We start from the raw sequence: 20,306 nt of genomic DNA, 5'->3' as shown, positions 1-20,306 counted from the left end.
AGCAGGTGCTTGAATGGGGATGTGTGGGTGAAGTTGAGGTACAAGCTCGTGACGGCTAATATTGTGAGGGTTCCCTGTTGGTCCCAGGATTAATTGATGCCCCTGACAGGGTCCGTGGAGGGGTCATGATCATACCATGGTAATGAACAAGTGAATGGCCTTATTATTCACGAACCAATGCGCCCACGTTCCCTCAGGGGCTGGCATGCCCGGATACTCCTTCACACGCTGCGCGCGCACCTCCTGAGAGCTCAGCTGGCCGCCATAATGCTTCGGGAGACCCTTCTTTGGCAAGCGAGAGCCGTGCGAGGGTGGGTTGAACTTCTCGGGCTTCTCGAGGACGATAGAGCCCTTCGCGCCCCCGGTCGAGGCATATCGGACAATCCAAACGGCATTGCCACGGAAGGACGCCGGAGCTAGGCCGCCGGTCGCTCTCACTGCCCCGGCGCGCCACATGGGGCTCAGGGCCGGGAGGAGGAACCTGGGAAGGATGGTTGAGGCCATCATTGATGTGTCGTGTGCTGAGATGTCCGCCACACAAGATATTTTCCCGGGAGCCGCAGGTTTGAGAGACGTGGTCAGCTGGACATATGAGACTTTTTTAGGTTCCAGGCTAGTGAAAGCGTTTCACGGCGTCATTGAGGCTCTGGGCTTGATCGGCGGGATCATCAGGTGCGCGGTCGGGCGGTGGGTTATGTGTCGGGCCTTGGAAAAAAGAAGCTCCAGGAAGAATTTCTTCGCGGCCGGCGACGTGTGGAGCTGCGTCCGTCCGAAGCCAAGCTAGAGTGAGTCTAAGGCGCACCAACAACAACGGGTCGCCGAACTTCCACCGCGTTGGGTACGTATCCCGGGGTACAACCTCTCGTCGTCATCCGCTATGTTCGACTCTCGCGAGAGAATAGAGTGGTCCTCCCCCCACTACACTGTATCGGGGAGGTCCACGATTCGACTGCGAGATTGACTCGCCCGGGCTCTGCGGTATCAGACGCCGAGGGAAAATACGCAGGAATTGCTGGGAATATTCAGGAATCCTAGTCGAAGCTCGGGAAACGGGATGGACGGGGCGGGTTACCTACGACATCCAACAAGCGGCGGCGGCGGGCTCTAAAAAAACTCGTCAACTGGCAGGGAAGAGACTGCAAAAAAGTCCCCGCTGGCCCGCCCAGTTCACCAGCGCACCAGGCCAACCACTGGGCTGGAAACACCGAAGCGCAGCGGACCAAGTGATGTTCCGGCTTAGTATCCGGTTTTGCCCGGGTAAGCGACCCCGGACGCATGACCATCTTAGCAATGCTGCACATCTGATTGGCGGGCGCGTCGCCACAGCTGTGGCTTGTGCACTGTGGGAGAGCGAGTGAGTGAGCTCATTCCAGGCGCAGGTGCCTTGCTGCCGGCTGTTGTCATAATTAAAATCGGATAGTCTTAGGTTGAGCGTGGTGGCCGTAGCCGTGGCCGTGGCTGTCGTCTCGTCTTTTTCCCTGGCCCGATCCTCTCTCAAAACTTTTTTTCTTTTCCCTTTTTCCCTCCCAACACTCCTGAACATCTACCAACCTCAACGACCTTGACGACTTTGCAAAAGACTTCTTCTCTTTTGCATCTCATTACCTGATACCCCCTTTCGACCTTCTTCTCCTTAATAACACTTTTAATCCGTCAAAATGGCCGGTGGTAAGTTCTCTTCCTGCGGCGCACGCATCTTCATGCTTCCCCTTTGAGCCGTGCGTGGTTGGCGAATCCCCGAAATCCCACGCCGAGGTGTTCTTGTCTGTCGCCGACGAGCCATTGAGCAGCAGCACGCTTTTCGATGAGCCCAAAACGACACGGACTTGTTTGCCGGGTCTTTTCCGCTTCGAATCGACCACCTGCGAACCCTCTATCATGTGCGACTTGATCTCGATCTCATCCCAATCTCATGCGCCATTTTCCTGGGGCCCTTCGCCTGCAGGGGAGTCACCGGCAACTGGGTGGGAATGGGGCTGCGCGACAAGTCAATTGGCAGCTGGTGACGATCGCCCTCCATCGGTGAGCGAATTTTGCTCACGAGAGACGTTGGTCTCCAGCGCAGACACACCTTGGCGGTTTTCCTTTGGGATTTCCTGCCTTAACAACGCATGGAAGCAACACGCAGCATGTGAGCAGATTTCACTGACCTCGGCAATGTAGGTGATCTCAAGAAGGGTGCCAACCTCTTCAAGACCCGTTGCGCTCAGTGCCACACCGTCGACAAGGACGGCGGCAACAAGATCGGCCCTGCTCTGCACGGCCTCTGGGGCCGTAAGACCGGTTCTGTCGAGGGTTACTCCTACACCGACGCCAACAAGCAGAAGGGCATCGAGTGGAACGACAAGACTCTGGTAAGCGATTTCGGCTTTTCTCTCGATCTGCGACATTCACTAACGCTATCCCTTACAGTTCGACTACCTCGAGAACCCCAAGAAGTACATCCCCGGTACCAAGATGGCCTTCGGTGGTCTCAAGAAGGAGAAGGACCGCAACGACCTCATTGCGTACGTTCACCACCCGGAACTATATTTGAATCAACACAATCGGACTCGATTGCTAACATGTGCTGTGCAGCTACCTCAAGGATGCTACGAAATAAATTTGGTGACGTGTAACGATAGGACTGCATTAGACGGATTGGCGATTTGCGAATTGTATCATAGACCACTAGAACAGTGTGTTTTGGGGCTTTATCAATAGCCCCCATTTCATCTCGAACATTCTCCTCTTTCAAAACAATGAAGATTTAATACCACCAAACAAATTTTTTTCTTTTTTCCCTCGCTTGCGGTCGGCAGACTCGTCCATGATGTAACCCGCTTAGCTAGTCCCGAAATCGAGTCGCACGCGGAATCCAGATCAAGGAACGAAAAGAAAAAAAAGCACCTGCTTACTCATGTGATGCGAACAGCATCTCTCCTTTGTCTCGAGCCAATCAGATGACTCGTCTTGCATCGATATCCCAGCAATGATCAGTGGAACTTTTCCAGGCGCAGGTTACAGAAAAGGAGCCGCCGTTTTCAAAAATAGCTGGCGAGACAAAGGGACTTAATTATGGACTGGTTCGATTGAGAAGATGCGGCTGGAGTTGTCGTTTTGCCATGTTTCTTCCCCGATTCATGGTAAGTGATTGTCACTTCTCCACTCTCAATGGCCAATCGCCGTCGCATCGCATACGCCTTGTATGCAAAGAAACTCTCGCTCCCCCATCCTGGGATCCTCAGGGCATCGCATGATGTCTTACTCATCATGATGTAGGTGCTTGAGAAAGTATTGCTAGGAACTATCGGGGCGTATATACCCCATCATTATCATCATTGCTCGAACTGCTGTCTATGCAGGTCTACCTTGCATCAAATTCCACGTTAACTCTGATGGTGCAATTTCGCAGCCAGCTTCCTGTACGTCTCCGGGTTCGGCACGCTGGGCTTCGTCTTGTTCAGCGCAGCCTCCCAGTCGTCGCGCGTAAGGGCCGGCTCTCCGCCCTCATACCGTAACACGCACTCGTCAAGAGCGTTTTTGTACAAACCGTACAGATCGGCGCCGCTGAAGCCCCTGCAACGGGCGTCTCTCGCGATGCTCTCAATCTCTGCCCCATCCGTGCCGCCGATGCCATTTCGGACAATCGTGCGGAGGATATCCACGCGCTCGTCCTCGGTAGGGAGGTCGACGAACAGGAGCTTGTCGAGACGCCCGGGACGCAGGACGGCGGGGTCGATCATGTCGGGCCGGTTACTGGTACCAATAACGTAGACCTCGCCTCTATCGCCGGCGCCGTCGAGCTCAGCGAGCAGTGCGTTGACGACACGGGCGCCGGCCTCCGTGGTGGTGTTCTCTCTCTTGGGCACCAACGAGTCCATCTCGTCAAAAAAGAGGATACACGGCGCGCAGGACTTGGCGCGCGTGAACAGCTCGCGGATGGCCCGCTCCGACTCTCCCACGTACTTGTTGAGCAGCTCGGGGCCCTTGATGAGGATGAAGCTTGCCTGGGCATCGTTGGCGACAGCCTTCGCGACGAGCGTCTTTCCGCAACCCGGGGGACCGAAGAGGAGGACGCCTGCGGGGCGCTGCTTGCCGAACTTCTGGAAGAGGAGAGGTTCCTTGATGCGGCGAACGATGGAGACCTGGAACGCGGCACGGACGGAGTGCAGGGCACCCACCTCGGACCAGCTTGTGCTGGGGATGGAGGAGAAACCTTCCCGGCGCATGTAAGGGGTGTGTTCTGCGATGGCATCGACGAAATCTTGCTGGCTGACGTGTACGCGGGTGGGATTTGAGTAGGCGGGGTGTTCAATGTAGTCGTGGTACAGGCAAGTGTCATCGTAGACTCTGTCCCAGGTTTTCACGTCGTTTCCGTCCGTCATGTCCATCCTATTCGCCTCGAGAGTGTTCCTCGCTCTCGCATCCTCCAGGTCCAAGAAGCGATCGCTCGCCTTTCGGTTCGCGACCTGGACCACGGCACGGATGTCGTCTCCCACGAAGCCGTGAGTGCGGACAGCCAAGGCCTTGAAGTCAACTTCTGGAGGGATCTCGAGCTCTCGCGTCAATACCCTGAAAATCTCCTCGCGGGAATCCGTATCGGGCACCTTGACCGTGATGGTCTGGGCGAAATAATCCGGTCTCCTGAGAGTAGGATCAATCAACTCGAGCTTGCTCGTCGTGGCCACAACCACGACCCGCGGCCCACCCCCAATCTCCTCTCCCTCTCGTAGACGTCGCATGTTCAGCTTCAGCTGTGTGATGACCTCGTGATCGAATTCGCTCTGATTGCTGCCCTTCGCCATGTACTCATCCAAGTGCTCGATCAAGAGGATGCACGGCGCAACCTTCTTCGCTTCGTCTATCACGTCTGTTATGATCTTGGCGACCTTCTCTGGGGACCGGGTCTCGGCCAGGTATCGTCCTAGGGAGACGACGGGCGTCCTCGTTCTCCATGACAACGAGCGAACAAGGGACTGCTTTCCAGTACCTGGCGGGCCGGAGACGAGAATTCCGACCGGTTGCTCGCCAAAGGGCAGGAAATCTTCTGGTTTGCGGGCACGCGCAAATACGTAACGACTTAGTTCCCGTAGGATGCCTCCGACCCCCCCGAGAACAACGGAGCCATGCGGGATCTGCTCGGGGCCATACTTGCTTGCCTTCAGTGCCTTCTTTGTCGTCGTCGTCGTCGTCCTTGCCACGGCTCCGTTAGCCTTGGCCTTGGAGTTTACAATGGCCGAAGCATCGCTGACCGCTCCTGCTTCCACTCCCGCGCCATTTGCGTCAGGCTCTGGAGACAGGCGCCGCTTCTTCGTGCTCTTGCCCTCGGAGCCCTGTGCCGTAACTGCCGGCGCAGGACTCGCCGGGGTCACATTCCAATGTTTCGTCATCTGCCTGTTCAGCAAAAAGCGGTCCTCTTCCTGTTGTATCGATCAGCGAGTCGTTCATTCCATAGGGGGGCGGGGGGGATGAGCGCTCACCTTATACGCCTTCTCTGCCAGTTCTTGGGCTTCGAGAAGGTCGTCGCTGTCGTCACCCTGCTCCATCTCCTCTTTCCGAAAATCAAGAACCCTCTCAATGGCATCCTCGAGTGTTCTTCGCTTCTGTCGGCTCAGACTACTGTTACTCCTCTTGATGCTCTCGTAGATGCCCGTCACTGTCAGTTTCGCTGGCTTCTTCTTCCCTTCGGCCTTCTTGGAGTATTCGCTTTGGCGCTCATCCTCCAGCTTCTTGACTATTTGATATACATCGCGATCGAGGCCTGTTCTCAGGCTTATTCGGGCCATGGTGTCTTGAAGCTGAGCTGGATACAGGATGAGCTTCCGTCCTCACGCTTGCTTTCGAGGACCCAAGAAAAAAAGTTGCGATCAGAGTCCTTATAGCGTTTTAATTGGCCGAGAGCCATTGGATCTCCACTAAAAAGTTGGGCAGTGGGGATACCTCCGAAGCTACGAGCTTATGCCGACTTCACTCAATCGTCTGCTGCCGTCGTCGTCCTTGTCGTCCATGGTCAGCACCGGGAAATGTACCTGTCTTCGCCGAACACAATTCATATAATTCGCATGGATTGGCCATAGGTTTCCCTGTGACTCTTTTATGACTCTTCATCTTCACCAATACCTAAGCCTAGAAAGGTGCGCTAGCAGGCAGTAAAAAGCTGCACTGAAAGTTCGAAAGGAAGAGAAAAAAAAAACACCATCTGAGCATCCCAATGACTATAATGAGCGTCTGCTCATTTAAATTGCATGGATTTCAACGTCTTCAACAGAAGTCATAGGTTGAGGACTTTGTCATCGGAGATGCGAAAGGCGGCGGTAATCATGCAATCTATCTGCTGAAATTGCCTACATAGAAAGCTGTCTACCACTACATCCGGCTTTTCGCCGTTCTTGTTGTATAGCTTTTTCTTTTGATTTAACCACCCATTATCATAAACCTCCTCTCGCCACTTGGTGGGCTCCACGAGTGACGGCACCTTTCCTCCGAGAAAACACTCAGAGGAAGGTGGTGCGCAATCTGGAGATACCCTCCTCACCATTTTCCGTTGCCAGATAGATGAAAGGAAATAAGTCGGCCCTGTCTGTATCAATGCCAGGGGGCCCAAAGCGGCGAAAGGTTATCCTGCAATCATCAGGTCATCTATCCATGGTATCACTACAGAATGAGAGGGCTAGAATGGGCCGCAGAGCCAGGGATTGGCGAGTCGTGCTCAAGTCCATGACGCTTGGCATCTGGTCAGAGCCCGTACAGCTCCCACTCATCAAAATCGGTTCCTTGCCCCTGAGAATCCTTCGGCGTCGTGTCCACGTTCTCGGGCTTCCATGTCGGGGCATACTCAGTTCGTAACTCTTGGGCAAGTCACAACTCGTCATCCTCGAGCTCAGATGGCTTGAGAAGACCGCCAACCTTGCCTCGGCGCTCAAGGTCGGCTGCCTTAGCATCCCGTTCCTGCTGCTCCTTCTCCACCAAGAAAAGCTCAGCGTTGTCGCCAGCAAACTCCTTCAGAGAGATAAGGAAATCGCGCAAGTTCAGGCGGAACTTATCATACTGAACGTTGAGCGTGAACAATCCCTCGACGAAGGTCTGAATTTGGGCACTGAACACTGTTGTTAGCACGCTCTCTGGGTTATCTGATCAAACGGTGTTACGTACGGTTGCAGGTTGGGGAAAGCACCACGGAGCAAGTTGGCCACGAAGTTAGCGAGGAACTCCTTGTTTGAGGTGCCGGCAGCAGCCTGATCAGGGCTGTAGATGGGACCCTGGATCTTGGGCGCAGATCCGTCAGCGGGCTGCACAAAGTAGAACATGCGCATCAAGACCATGGACTGGGTCTTGAAACCGGCCTTGTGGTCGCTGTCGGTAAGAACGAAGAACACATCCTGCAGGATCGTGATGAAGAACTGCTGGAAGAAGGCATTGGAGGTCTGGACATCTGTCTTGTCCGCAATGTTGTTAATAAGCTCAAGGCACATGTTAAGACCAGCAGCCTCAACGTCACGGTTATCGTGCTTGAACGCCCAGGAACAAGAGTCAATGACGAACTTGAACTGGCGGTTGTCCAATTTCAACAGAGCTGGGCGAATTAGTTTTGAGTCTTCGAGGCAAAGGAAGTTGCACATACCAGGGAAGCAGTGAAGGTTGATCGCGCGGAGAAGGTTGAAGAACTCGACACGGTGCTCGGGGAACTCAGAGAAATCCTTGTTGATCATGTCCAGCGTACATTCAAACACATTCTCCATGATGTTAGGAACCTGATCTTCCATCAAGGCAGAGAGCTTCGTGATGATGGCAGACATGGCCTTCAGCACTTCGGCGTCGCGAGCTCCGGGAACGTTGCGGTTGTAGTCGACGAGAACTGACTCCAACAGGGGAGGGACCATCTGCTGACGTACGGACTGCAAGTCCTCAGCCTTCTCGACATAGGTCTCGACCAGCTTGAGGATTTCCTTCTTGATGGTTCGCAGGCCACGGACATTGGGCATCTTGGTCGCAATTTCACCCTGCTTCTGAACAGCCTCACTGATCAGCTCACTGGTAGCTCGGTACATCTGCAACATGTCAAGGAAGATGCGGCCGATCTGGGGGTAGAAGTAGGGGCCGATAGACGTGCAGGCTGAGACGTTCGTCTTCATGATGTTGCCGATGACTTTGATAGTCTCAGCATCCTGCAAAATGACCGGGTTCATCCGCGCCTGCTTAATGATCTCGTCCCATGCAGCATTGGGGATAGCCATCAGGTCACTCAAGAGCCGCTCCTGCTGGTGCTTGTTGCCCTGAGCTGCCACCATGTAGCCGCACGCCTCGTAGAAAGTGTGAACCTGCTGGGGGGACAGATCGCAAGTGATCTTGTGCATGTTGCGGACAATCTCCTCGATGAATGGCTCCTGTTCAGACGGCTGAAGAGCAACGAAGTGACGACGGCACTGTCTCGCGATCTTGATGAACGTGTCACAAGCCATGTCCTGAACACCTATAGTGAGTTAGCAAGAGAAGGCCGATGCGACTGTGCATGGTTCCAACTTACCCTCGTGGGACTCGTGCATGAACTCGAAGAGCTTGTTGACAACCGTCTTAAGAAATTTCCAGTGAGCCTTCAGGAAACGCGGGTATTGTCCAACAATGTACATAATGTTGGACGCAACCACAGCCTTGTTGTCCTTGCCACGCTTCATCTCCGTGAGACCAAGAAGATCCTTAATGACCGTAACCAAGAAGCGCTTCTCGGTATCTTCATTCATAGCCAAAGAAATAGAACCAATGGCCCAGCAGAGCACATTACAGTTGTGCCATGACCATTCGCTACCGTCGACTTGACGGGCGAGTTTTTCCGTCATGATGTTCTCGGTATCGACGACGTCCAAGTGCGTCAGGTACACCAAGCACTCTCTGATAGTCTTGTAGAGTTGTACCGTGTCACTCTCCTTGACGAATTCACGAACAATCTCTCCCTCGTCGTTTTCAACAATGAGAACCTCCTCGGGACGGACCATCTTCTCAATCATGACTGTACGCAGGTTCGACAAGACCTCGTTGTACTTGTGCTTGCGCAGCGGATAGTTGTTCAGCATGTCCGGACTCGGCGCGCCGGCTCCAGTGATTCCTCCAGCCATGCCCATCAAGGGATTCACTTCCGTCATAGGGAGCTGCTGCATCTCCGAGAAGAGCTCCTGAACGAGCTTGAGCCAGTAGTCGAGGCAGATCTTGAAGATCTCGCGGTCGTCGATCTGGGATATGCGGATCAAGTAATAGTGGCCATGCGTAAGGAAGTCCCGGTTGGGCAAGTTCTCGATAAGCTGCTAGAGTGTCAGCTTGGATCTATCAGCAGCTACGCAGCGATTCTTACGTTGAGGTGCATCCCGAAGAAATTGCACAAAAACAGAGCCAAGTTCTGAATGAACTCTTGGTCTCTAGAGTTACTATTCGGGTATGTCGACTTCAGATCCAGGCTAATGGGGATAATCGTTGCGATGGTAGTCAAGACCTCAGTGAACATCTTGACTAACTGCTCGTCGTAAGTGTTTCCACCGGTCGGCAGACCGCCAATCTCCGTCAAGCATTGCAGAGTAACGTTGCGGAACTCGGGAACAGGCAAGAATCGGGTTCGCAAAGTGTCAATCAGGGGGGTCTCGAAGATGTAGCCGAGGGGGATCCAGTTGCAGAAGCGCAATAATGTCTCGAGGGTAGCCTTGACGAGACTCGGTTGGTCGGCGGTGTTAAGGACCTCCTGGCAGAGGGTAAAAATCTGAGAAAACTCGGCGCACATGGTGGTTTTGAGGTTTCGAGTCTTGGCGGAAGTCATTTGCTCGGCAGAGTAGTCGAAGACCTCTTCGGACAGCAGGCGGAGAATGACCATGTTGTTCTCGCAGATGGATAGACTCGAGTGGCACGACGTGATGATCTCGTTGATGAAGGTAGGCCAGTTATGGGGCCATTCCTGCTTGAGGATGGAAATCAGGACGAGGTTGAGCTTGTTGAGCAGGGTGCGCTCAGCCTTCATAGTCTCTTCTGAGCTGGAGCACTGGATGATGAACTGCACAACAAAGTTACGTATACCTGGTTGGGTCAGTCGCGGTGTAAAAGCGCGGTGTAGCAAGCTCCAAACCTTGACACTGATCTCTTGGGAGAACCTTCCATCTCGTCATGATCACGTTGTCGAGCACCTGCAAGCCCAAGTCTGTATCCGTCAGCTGGTCTGCAAGGCCAGAAAAGGGTAATTTATGCTGGGCATACACTTCGTTTGGGGGTAGGTCGCTTCGGAGAGGATCTTGTCGACGAGGAGCCAAGCATCTTGATCTTCCTTGAACTGCAAGAAGGATATAGTTAGAGACTTGAAATAGGATACGATGGCGGGAGGGGATTGGGTTCGTACCTGGTTGAGTGCAGCTTGCGCTTGCTTTTGCTGTATGGGACAAATGGTCGGTCAGCCTCGGGCCAAAAATCTCTATTTATTCGAATGTGTAAAAAGCTGCGCACCTGTTCGCCACGGCCCTCGTAGAAGGAGCGGACGAGGTCGTCCAGCTCCGGGATCGTAATAGCCATCGCGTGTGGTGCGGTACGGCGGGCGGGGTGGTCGAAGGTCGATCTCGATCGCAAGAGGCAGCGGATGAGGGGGAACTGGTCGCAGGCTCTCTATGAGGAGGAGGGGAAACAATAGAGAGCGCGGCGCAAGAGTGCTGCGAGCGCTACGGTAAATACAGCAAGGAACGAGGCCAGCTGGTGATGATTCGGGAGATTGTTGCAATGGGGGGGAGAGAGAAGGAAAAGAGGAGAGAGAAGGTAGAGGTCGCAGAGGAGAATATGTGGTGAGGAAAGTCTGCCTGGCGTGGAGGCGAGGATAGGTTGGTTATCGAGAGAGCGAAAGAGGCGGATGGCGGGGGACAACCAATTTTGTCAGCCGCCCGCTAACTCCACCAGCCACAGGTATCGATACTTGCCATAGGTCTGGTTTTGGGCCACTGGGACCGGAGCCAAGGGCACCTAAAGACCGCCAGCACAGAGCACTGAGGTGAGCAGCCTACCTTAGGTGCCTACCTGGGTAGCCTGACAGCAGCAGAACGGGAACTCGCGAATGGGCTAGAAGCTTGGGCCGGACCACGTTACCGCCTGGCCTTGAAGACTTTCTTTCCCCTTTGGCATTGGATCGTTTCTTTCCACCTCATCCACTCGGCCTGCGTTACCCAGGCACCCCTCTTCCCCTCTTTTCCACCGGGCCTGTTGCTGCAATCACTGGCGCGGTGAACCCTGCGACCGCCAACTGCAACAACCGAACTGGGCTGCAGCTGAGCTCTGGGTTCCCCATCCTCTGATATTGGCCCGTCTGCTGTGAGGCTGCCCTCCTGCTGGTGTGCCACGCCCACGGCCAATGCACCCGCCTCAAGATAACACCCGAATGTGTGGATGCGCGTCATAGGCAGGCAGGACTCACCTCCTTCACCTTGTTCACCTTGTTCATGTTCACCTTGTTCACCGAGCTCTTGCCTCGTGCATCCCTCGGACTCTCCGACAACACGGCCGACCTGTCCAGTCCCGTCGCATCGACACTTGAACAGCCGTGACAGCATACCTCAAGGCGCCTCCAAATTGGAGTATCGGATGGCATCGGAGCATCCTCGCCCAATTATTACCCTGCGCCTGAGAATATTGTCCAGCCAAGGCACCATGTACTGATACATCGCGTCACACATTCAGGTAGACTTCCCAGCCTTCTACTCATCCCCTCCTCACCCCACCTTTTCGGCGATAATCACAGTACATGCTTTCATCGGACAACAATGCGCCCAGCACACCGAGGAGGTCGCCGGATCGCTATTAGTAATAGATCATGTCAATGGACGCAGGCATACATGCACGTATGCGGTCGTTCTCGCATCACACCAGATGCCACATTATGGTTTCCTCAAACCCCGCCAACAGGAGACTCGGCCGAAATCCTCTATCGTCCGATCATGGGGCTGATTCGACAACGTTCAAGGTGATTCATTACCTACCATGCCAGTCTGAGGGGCGAACCTCATCCGCTACCGCGCGGCTCTGAGCAGACCCCTGTTGCGATTGAGTCCGGACAAGGCACTCGTTCCCACGTAACTATCACAACCTATCAACTTAAGCGCTGGTTGAGTCTTACTTCACCAAACGTTTCCAAGGCGACCATAGTCTTTCACAAAATGAATCGTGATTCCTTTTTTTTTTCTTTTTTTTTTTTCTCTTTTCTTTCTATACTGCCTGAGGGATAACCGTCTAGTTGAGATGTACAAAATGCAAACCCTTCTATAAACCACCGCTTACGGCTTCTGGTAGCCAACCTCGAAAAGGCTGTCCTGCAGCGCCTTGATGGCGTTGTCGATGTCCTTGCGGTTGGGGTCCGTCTGTGTTTATTAGTATACCATTATCCAGGTATCCGTACAGTAAGAACTTACAACGCTGACGCCCATGTGTCCAAAGCGAATGTACTTGGGCGCAATCTCCTTGTGAATACCACCGGCAAACACGATACCCTTCTTGGCCAAGCTGGGAAGAATATCAGTAGCCTTGACGCTCTCAGGGAGGTAGACGGCGGTCATGCCATGGGCTTGGTCTTCGGGCTTCGCGGCAACCTGCTTCAGTCCAAGATCGGCGACGGCCTTCTTGACCTTGTCGGAAACCTCCTTGTGCCTGGCGAAGCGCTCAGACAGAGGCTTGGCGAGAATCTGGGTAAGACCGGTGTGCAGAGCGTGGATCAGTTGAGGAGAGGGTGTCGCAAAGTAGGAAGGCTTCTTCGCCTCGTAGTTTTGCATGACTGCGCATGGTCAATAATGGACTCGCAACCGACTTCTACATCTGTGGCTTACCAGGAGTCCAGTTCATGAAGGAGGCAAAGTAAGACGCCGGCGGGGTCTTGCGGTTCTGGAAAGACTGCATCGCCTTGCCACTGAACATGGATATCGACAGACCAGCGGGAACGCCAATGGCCTTCTGCGAAGCGGTAATGACACCATCGAGCTTCCATTCGTCGAACTTGATTTCCTCAACGCCGACACTGCAGACACCGTCGACGATGATGAGGGTTTCGGGAGACACCTTCTTGACGACAGCAGCCAAGTCCTTGAGCTCGCTGAGCACAGCAGTGGAGGTATCGACGTGGGTGACGGTCAGAACCTTGTACTTCTTCTCGGACAGGGCCTTCTCGATCTCGGGCAACTGAGGGCGGGAGCCAACGGGGGCTCTGAGCTCGGTAACGTTGGCGCCGTAGGTCTTGAAACAGTCGGTGAAGCCATTGCTGAAGTAGCCGGTGGCTAGCACGAGGACGTCCTCGCCGGCCTCGACGAGGTTGGCAGCGACGAGATCCCAGCCAAGGGTGCCGGAGCCGGAGATGACGAAGGGTTGCGACGAGGAATCGGTAGTCTGGAAGAGCTGGCGCAGCATGGACAACGCCTCGCCGAAGGTGTTGACGAAGCCAGGGCCGACGTGGCTCTCACTGTGCAAGTCGACTTCTGGTCAGCAATGGATCATCGCGAGCTGGAGGTCAGTTCAGGTGGAGCTCCACCTGGGAAATGGGCATATCTGATAGCACGGACCTGTAGTGGCTCATGGACTGCAGGACAGCATCATCAAACTCGATGGGCCCAGGGATGAGGAGCGTGGGGTGGGGTGGTTGAGTAGACATGGTGGAATGTAGTCTTTGTTGCTGCTGCTGAACCAGATATAGATGAGAAAAGAGGTGATCAATAGAAGGTTGTGAGGTGGACTTACAGGAGTTGAAGTAGTCTGCGGTTCCGGCTGTCGCAAGTGCCTCGAGATGAGAGATACCCGGGCTGATGAGGGGTTGTTAAGGTTATGGAGGGGCATTCTGCCCCCCTTTGCCAGAGTGCGGAGAGGCAGGAGCGGGAGCTGGAGCCGCCGTAAGGGAACGTGCATGTGTGCCTGTGGCGTCAGAGGTCGGAACGTAAGCCGAGCGTCGCTTTCAGACGGGACGGAACCGAGATATGGAGGTTTGGATTGGGACCAGACGGGATTGGGCAAGATAGACACGTTTTGGAATGGTTACGCTTACAACTTTGCTCAGTTTATTCCCGTGGCAGCGGGAGAAGATGAAAAAAAAAAAAAAGAAGAAGGACAGAAGATTACACTGAGTTTAAGCGGGCGGAAATCGGAGCTGGATCCCCCTGATGGATCTTTTTCCCTCTCTCACTTTCCCCTGTCCTGCTAGCAAAAAGCAATTGAGCACAAAGGATGCTGCTGCAAGTCCTGCCGTCTAAAGAAAAGGGGTCCTTACAGTATGTCTTCAGACAATGGGCTGGTGAACACTATTAACGCGAAGACTAAATCACAATGTGATATGGTCATACTGGAGGTAACTCGGGATTCGAGTCAGGGCGGATGCCGTCGTTCGTTGGTGTCGGAAAGTGGAGGCCACCGTTCAAAGCGCTGGAGGAGCATCAGTCCACGACACACAAACAAGCTGGCTGGAACCAGACTGAGAGCTTCTTCGCAGGGACTGGTTTGGCGGCGTACACCGGACGACATCGGCGGTCTTCCGAGTCCCCCGAGCACTAACCCCATCGGGCAGACATCCGAACCATGGCCAGCCACAGATGAAGTGGTGCTTCGACAGATAGTGTGGCTTGACTATACGTGCCTGCACTGTCGCATGGAGGTCCCCACTTGCAACTGAGGCTAAGGTAGGAGAGTGGTCGCAGCAAGCTACCAAGTGCCTCCGACAAGCAGCCAAGCTGCGACCTTACCTGCCTGGAGATCCGCAAGATATTACGTCGCCCGCTGGAACAGCAACACGCCCGACCATCGACCGTCGCGAGGATAATCTGCCGCTCAGCGTGTCGATATCAGACGTCCTCCGAAGAGGAACTGTGTCCGGCCCTCGGCCTCCCAATCGGCCGCGCGACCCTCCTGCGCAACCACCGACCTCCCGACATCCCAACCAGTGTCCCACGCGCCGCCGCTGCGACTCCATCACCATCGTAAGACCCAATCGATAACTATACACACCCCTAACGACCATGGCTTTCTTAATACTGGTCATCGGCGACCTGCACATCCCAGACCGCGCTCTCGATATCCCCCAAAAGGTATGCGCAGCTCGTCTGATGTATTGCAAGCTACTATCGACCTTGGACTGACACCAACAACCACTGCAGTTCAAGAAGCTTCTTGCTCCAGGCAAGATTGGCCAAACTCTCTGCCTGGGCAACCTGACCGACAAGCACACGTACGAGTACCTCCGTACCATCGCTCCGGACCTCAAGATCGTCAAGGGCCGTTACGATGTCGAGGCCACAAGCCTGCCCCTAACCCAGGTAGTCACTCACGGCTCTCTACGCATTGGCTTCCTCGAGGGGTTCACTCTTGTCTCCAACGAACCCGATCTGCTCCTCGCCGAGGCCAATAAGCTCGATGTCGACGTTCTCTGTTGGGGTGGCACCCACAAGTTCGATGCCTTCGAGTACATGGACAAGTTCTTCGTCAACCCCGGTAGTGCTACTGGCGCCTTTACCGCAGGCTGGGGCAAGGACGGCGAGGAGCCCGTCCCAAGTTTCTGCCTGATGGACGTACGTATCTGTGGAATTCCCCCTTGTTATGGGGGCTTGCGGGAACGTTTGCTGATTGTCAACGTAGGTTCAAGGCATTTCGCTGACTCTATATGTTTACCAACTACGCAAGGACGACAAGGGAAATGAGAATGTTGCGGTGGAAAAGGTGACTTACACGAAGCCCGTGGAGCCGTCTGCAACATCATGAGCCGTCATCATGCAAGACGAGCTGCTGCAGGAGACATTGAATTTAACCAAAACGGGAGGTTCAGTCACCGATGGCTGATATCATGTATCAAGACCACACGAATTCTTAGGCGAATGATGATCATTATAATAATATCGGTTTCAGCCAAACATATCTATGGACTCATGTTTGATGCTCTCGCCAATATGCACAGGAGTCCATTTGTTTCCCCTCTCGGTAACCAGACAATGAAGCCACTGAAACACTAGTACAGAACAGTAACCCAACAATCAGAATGGGATCTGCGATGTCCAACTCCAAAAACACCGGTGCTTGCCAACCGTCAAGTCATTATAACATCATGCTCCTCCTCCTTCTCACAGAGATTTTCGACGACTCCTGAATGTCACCGTCCAGGCTCTCGAAGCTGCTATCTTCGGAGCCCTCCGTATCCGCTCGGGTCCTCTTTGGCAGTACCATCGAAGCCCTCTTCCTAGATACGCCAGTCTTTGCTCGCTCGGCCCCCTCAAGGCTTTCAATCTTGAAGTCCTCTCTCACGACGGACGAGAGCCGTCTCGAAGACTTGGATTGTCTTGCTGGCGGCGCGCTTTCCTTCATTTCAATGATGCGCGAACTGTCACTTCCCGGGGTCGAGGTGGTGAAATCGTAAGGATCGACGACCTCGGTAGACGATGATGAAGTGGAACGACCCGGAGAAGCGATTTGAGCCTCTCGGGCCGATGTCTCTTCTTCAGTCTCGGATATGGACCTCGACATCATCGATGATGTTCGCTTCTTACGGTCAGGCCTTGCTGGGCCAGGTTCGGTGTCCAACGATCGCATGCTTGTCATCTCAGCAGGGCTTGACGTTCTTTGTGGGGTATCAACTGTGGATGGCGCAAGAGATGGAATATGCCTTAGCGTATCGCCGTCGGCAGACTCGCGCTTGATCGTGACAGTGGCGTCCGGCGTGGCACTGTCCGATTTGGCGCTCCCACCGCGCTGCAGATATCTAGTCTGCCCAGACACTGCGTCATAAAGCTCCTTGGTCGGACGTCTCATTTTGTCTCGCAAGTTGGGCTCAGCATAACTGACGGCAGATCGAGCTCGCCTGCTTGGTCGTGATGTCTCCCCATGAGAGGATATTTCGGCAGGCGGTGGAGTGTCCCTGACACTAGACAGGCTCATTCTGGACGTCTGCTCTGGGGAAGCCGGTGAAAGCAAAGCAGCTTCGAGGGGAACAGCTTCTGTGCTAGGGAGAACATTGACAACTGAAGTCGGGGACAATGGGGCTGCCATGGGTATTTCAACAGGCGCATTATCGACGTCGTTCTCCCCAGCCTCAGTCTCCTTGATCTTTTGCGCCGCTCGTTCTCTTGCTGCCCGCGGCTTTGCCTTCTCAACTCCGATTTTGCCCTCTGCCGCTGCAGCCTTTGCGATCTTGATCGGAGAAGTCATGTCATCGTTCGTGCTTTTTGCCGACAAAGGCTTCCTTGGGTTGACGGGTGGAGCCATACGTTCCCTCGCCTCACGTCGGATGCTTGCCAGCTCCTTCAATGTTTTCCCGGTCTGGTGATCTCGTCCGATGAGCGAACGTTCCGAAATGTTCTTCGACTTTTGCGGTTCAGCTGTGTGCTGCCCTGTCTTACTCGTATCCTCCCCAACACTGTACTTCCGCTTGGAGCCTGTCTTGGCAGATACACTGGGCACGACAGGAGGCAAGATGGGGCTTTCTTTCTGAAGCACTCTCTGAGGTTCAGATGCCTCAGTGGTAGGTACAGGGTCGGGGCGGACGATGAGGTTCTTCTCCATCCTTGGTGTTGATTTGGTCGCCGAGACTGGCGCCGGTGCTGGTGACGGGATCGGTGAAACTGCTGGAGAACTGTGCGCGAGTGGTTCCGGCTCAACGTACTCGATGGATTTGCTGGGTGATCCAATATCGACAGTTTCGCCGTCAACAAATCGAGACACAGGCGGGGGGCCGAGCTCTGGCGAGTCTGTTGTGTCGGTCGTATCTGCAGCTTCGGAGCAAAGGGCCAAGATTTGTTCGCGACTTGAGAGGCGCGTCAGCAAAAAGGGGTTTCTGCGAATGCGGACGTTGCTTGACTTACTCCAAAGTTGCTCTTGGGTAGGATTTGTTTTCTGCGATCGTTGGCAGCTTATCATCCTCCGGCGCTCGGGCCCCTGCCTCCCTCATCAACTCGCGTGGCGGACGTCTTCGAGGGGGGCTTTGAAGCGGCAGACTTGCTCGTGATGATCTTCTGCCCCTGGGACTCGCGTGCCTCTTCGTGGGGGGCTCCTGGCCAAGGCTGGAAAGAACAGACATGCATTCTGAGAGCTGTGCCTCGAGTCTGGACCTGATGTCCAGAGCGTGGTCGGCTATCCTTCTGGCATTATTATCCTCCAGCTCCTTTTCTAATTCAATAATGCGGCTTTCTAGTCGAAGATTGTCAGACAGAGACCGCGCGAAGTCGGCTTCGATGGTACGGATGCGGAGTAAGTGGACGGCGTTTGCTTTTGCGAGATCTCTATTCTGGCGCAATAGCTTCCTGCGCACTACAGGACATTAGTTGATGGGCTCCAACAATATTGAAGAAATCAACGGAACATACATATGTCGATGCTATCTGCAGATACGGGAGGTTCGTTGAGTCGAGCCATGGTGCATTCTGGGTGAGGGAGCGGCGGTTGCGTGACGAGTCCAGAAACTGAGGAATGAAAAGCTGAGAAACGAAGCAAGGCTCGATACGGAGGAGGCTGGGACAGTGACGCTGGGGGTCTGAGTGAGAGAAAATTTACCGAGTGTCATTTATTTACACTCGGCCTGATTTGGACTAGTGTAAACAAAGTCCAGGATGAGGGGTTGCTGGGGGCGCATTCCCAGGGCCAGAAACCCCACTAAACATGCTCCAGTTTCCCACTGCCCAGCTGCGTGCAATTCTTACATGTGCATCTACGAACATCTCACCTCACATAACTTTTTGTGAGGAAGCCGCATTCGACGAGATAACAACCCCGCCACCACACGCACTTTGCAGAGTTTCTCGGGACAGCAGCAGGCCGATTCTGGAGAGCCATCAGGTCGACTCTTTCAATCTCATCGACGGAATCACGATGTCGTACCCAACTAGATCGCTTTCGACTCGACTGCCCGGCACGGGGTCGCAGAACGCCTCGTCGGCCGGTCCCTCGCCCATGTTGGTTGCGCGCATTACAGAGAAGAAGGCAGAGCTAGAACACTTGAGAGAGCTTCGCGACCTGAGCGCCGCAGTTGCAGGCCAGATGGAAGCTCTGGAGCAGAAGCTGTCTACGCTGTCAGACGGAACGGAAGGTGGGCATTAGCACGCTTTCTACAGCCCTGTGGAATCGAATGTCAGGGCTAACCAACATTAGCGATCGCCATGGTCATTGGGAACTGGCATAACGTGTTGGGTGCCATCAACATGGCTTCTGGTATGTGCAGCCCGCAAGCAATTGGTGATGTCCGATAAAGCTCACGAACATGCCTAGCCAAACTTGCAAAACCACCTGCAGACGAACCATCAGAGAATGAAGATCACAGCATGCCTCTTCCACAAACGTTGGTTCGCATTCCAACGGAGCATGCACCGACGTTGCAGGCGCAGGCCGAGAACGCGGCAGAGAGCGCAGAGAACACGTCGACCTTGTCATGATGGCGACACACCAATCCGGACGAATCAACCCAAAAAGCAACCATGTCTTACGCCGCATCATCCTCCTAGATGCCCTACGCCCTGACTGTTACCGTTCAACGTTGGCCAACCTATGCTTTTCCGGATAGAGACTCAGTCAGGTCAACTCCCAATTCACGCCTAGCACGTGTGCCAATGGCGGTCATCCACTACGTCCTGTTGGACAATATGGCTATACTGATATTGTCACGAAAGCGCAACTCTGCATGGAGGGTGCCACCATAGCGTACCCAGTCTGCTATCTGGAGGTAGCATGCCCTGCTTTATCTGAAGCTGACGGAAAGCAATGTGTTGGCGCCGCTTAGCGTCCAGCTCCTGCATGTCTGGAATGACATTGGATTGGGCGGAAAGGCCCCACCGAAGTCAACAAATGCGTGCGGGGTCCAAACGGAAAGACGCGTCTGAGGGCAGACACGCGTTTCCTGCACTTACGGATGCTCTGTACAGTCGCATGAGTCGTCGCACTTGCACGTTGCTACAGCGAGATGGACTAGGTAGCTGCCTCATCCCTCGGGGGCCTTGCCTTGTGGTTTGGGCATGCCACCCTTCCCTAGCAAGCCAAACGAGCTTGCCGCAGCCCAATATCCGTCATGTCACGCCGGCGCCTGCGCCTGTGCACACACACTGGCGCTGTCCTGTCCTGTTCTGGCTGGTGTGATGGGAACTGACGGTTAGGTAGAAGAGGAAAGTGCAGTATTGATTACAATTTCCGCCGACTTCTTGGCCGATTGATCATTGCCTGTGTTTATTTGTCCCTCCCAGCCGCGACCCCAGACTTCTTCAGTCTCTCCCAACATCAACTCCCTCTCATCTTGGTTTCCCATCAAACTCAGCTAAAGGTATACGCCCAAATACGCATTGTCTTGGTTTTTCCATCCTCTCTTCCAGCTGATAATCCCG

General features: G+C 54.3%; 8 protein-coding genes across 8 annotated transcripts in view; 3 read left to right on the top strand and 5 right to left on the bottom strand.

Moving 5' to 3' along the window:
- Positions 1-504, bottom strand: part of CGCA056_v003218 (uncharacterized protein) — a gene marked incomplete at both ends in the record, with an annotated part of 820 nt that extends 316 nt beyond the window's left edge. Inside the window, 2 exons of the mRNA XM_037318475.1 lie at positions 1-74; positions 136-504. The exon at positions 1-74 is cut by the window's left edge and continues 316 nt beyond it. Of these exons, the coding sequence (XP_037183589.1) occupies positions 1-74; positions 136-504 (443 nt within the window). The remainder of the gene's footprint in view (positions 75-135) is intronic.
- Positions 505-1,658: 1,154 nt separating this feature from the next.
- CYC1 (Cytochrome c) lies at positions 1,659-2,602 on the top strand (the record flags this gene model as incomplete). The annotated part of the gene is made up of 4 exons (XM_037318474.1): positions 1,659-1,668; positions 2,164-2,354; positions 2,413-2,507; positions 2,578-2,602. 4 exons carry the CDS (start codon positions 1,659-1,661, stop codon positions 2,600-2,602), a joined length of 321 nt encoding a protein of 106 aa, XP_037183584.1.
- A 766-nt stretch (positions 2,603-3,368) lies between these two features.
- CGCA056_v003216 (putative AAA domain-containing protein) lies at positions 3,369-5,768 on the bottom strand (the record flags this gene model as incomplete). The annotated part of the gene is made up of 2 exons (XM_037318473.1): positions 3,369-5,402; positions 5,463-5,768. The coding sequence occupies 2 exons, from the start codon at positions 5,766-5,768 to the stop codon at positions 3,369-3,371; spliced, it is 2,340 nt and encodes a 779-aa protein (XP_037183585.1).
- Positions 5,769-6,840: 1,072 nt separating this feature from the next.
- Positions 6,841-10,521, bottom strand: xpo1 (Exportin-1; the record flags this gene model as incomplete). The annotated part of the gene is made up of 9 exons (XM_037318472.1): positions 6,841-7,078; positions 7,135-7,555; positions 7,604-8,452; positions 8,507-9,275; positions 9,326-10,035; positions 10,085-10,156; positions 10,213-10,285; positions 10,352-10,381; positions 10,456-10,521. The coding sequence occupies 9 exons, from the start codon at positions 10,519-10,521 to the stop codon at positions 6,841-6,843; spliced, it is 3,228 nt and encodes a 1,075-aa protein (XP_037183586.1).
- Positions 10,522-12,263: 1,742 nt separating this feature from the next.
- AGX1 (Alanine--glyoxylate aminotransferase 1) lies at positions 12,264-13,624 on the bottom strand (the record flags this gene model as incomplete). The annotated part of the gene is made up of 4 exons (XM_037318471.1): positions 12,264-12,347; positions 12,399-12,757; positions 12,810-13,435; positions 13,536-13,624. 4 exons carry the CDS (start codon positions 13,622-13,624, stop codon positions 12,264-12,266), a joined length of 1,158 nt encoding a protein of 385 aa, XP_037183587.1.
- Positions 13,625-14,975: 1,351 nt separating this feature from the next.
- Positions 14,976-15,714, top strand: vps29 (Vacuolar protein sorting-associated protein 29; the record flags this gene model as incomplete). The annotated part of the gene is made up of 3 exons (XM_037318470.1): positions 14,976-15,044; positions 15,114-15,524; positions 15,592-15,714. 3 exons carry the CDS (start codon positions 14,976-14,978, stop codon positions 15,712-15,714), a joined length of 603 nt encoding a protein of 200 aa, XP_037183580.1.
- A 330-nt stretch (positions 15,715-16,044) lies between these two features.
- sgo-1 (Shugoshin) lies at positions 16,045-18,354 on the bottom strand (the record flags this gene model as incomplete). Its single annotated transcript, XM_037318469.1, has 3 exons — positions 16,045-17,746; positions 17,805-18,249; positions 18,306-18,354. 3 exons carry the CDS (start codon positions 18,352-18,354, stop codon positions 16,045-16,047), a joined length of 2,196 nt encoding a protein of 731 aa, XP_037183581.1.
- A 453-nt stretch (positions 18,355-18,807) lies between these two features.
- DAD2 (DASH complex subunit DAD2) lies at positions 18,808-19,367 on the top strand (the record flags this gene model as incomplete). The annotated part of the gene is made up of 3 exons (XM_037318468.1): positions 18,808-19,024; positions 19,087-19,146; positions 19,204-19,367. 3 exons carry the CDS (start codon positions 18,808-18,810, stop codon positions 19,365-19,367), a joined length of 441 nt encoding a protein of 146 aa, XP_037183582.1.
- Between the last annotated feature and the right edge of the window lie 939 nt (positions 19,368-20,306).

Source organism: Colletotrichum aenigma, assembly GCF_013390185.1.
Source record: "Colletotrichum aenigma strain Cg56 chromosome Unknown KSG_Cg56_contig02, whole genome shotgun sequence".
Classification (NCBI taxonomy): Eukaryota; Fungi; Ascomycota; class Sordariomycetes; order Glomerellales; family Glomerellaceae; genus Colletotrichum; species Colletotrichum aenigma.
This window is presented reverse-complemented; position numbering and strand designations above follow the sequence as displayed.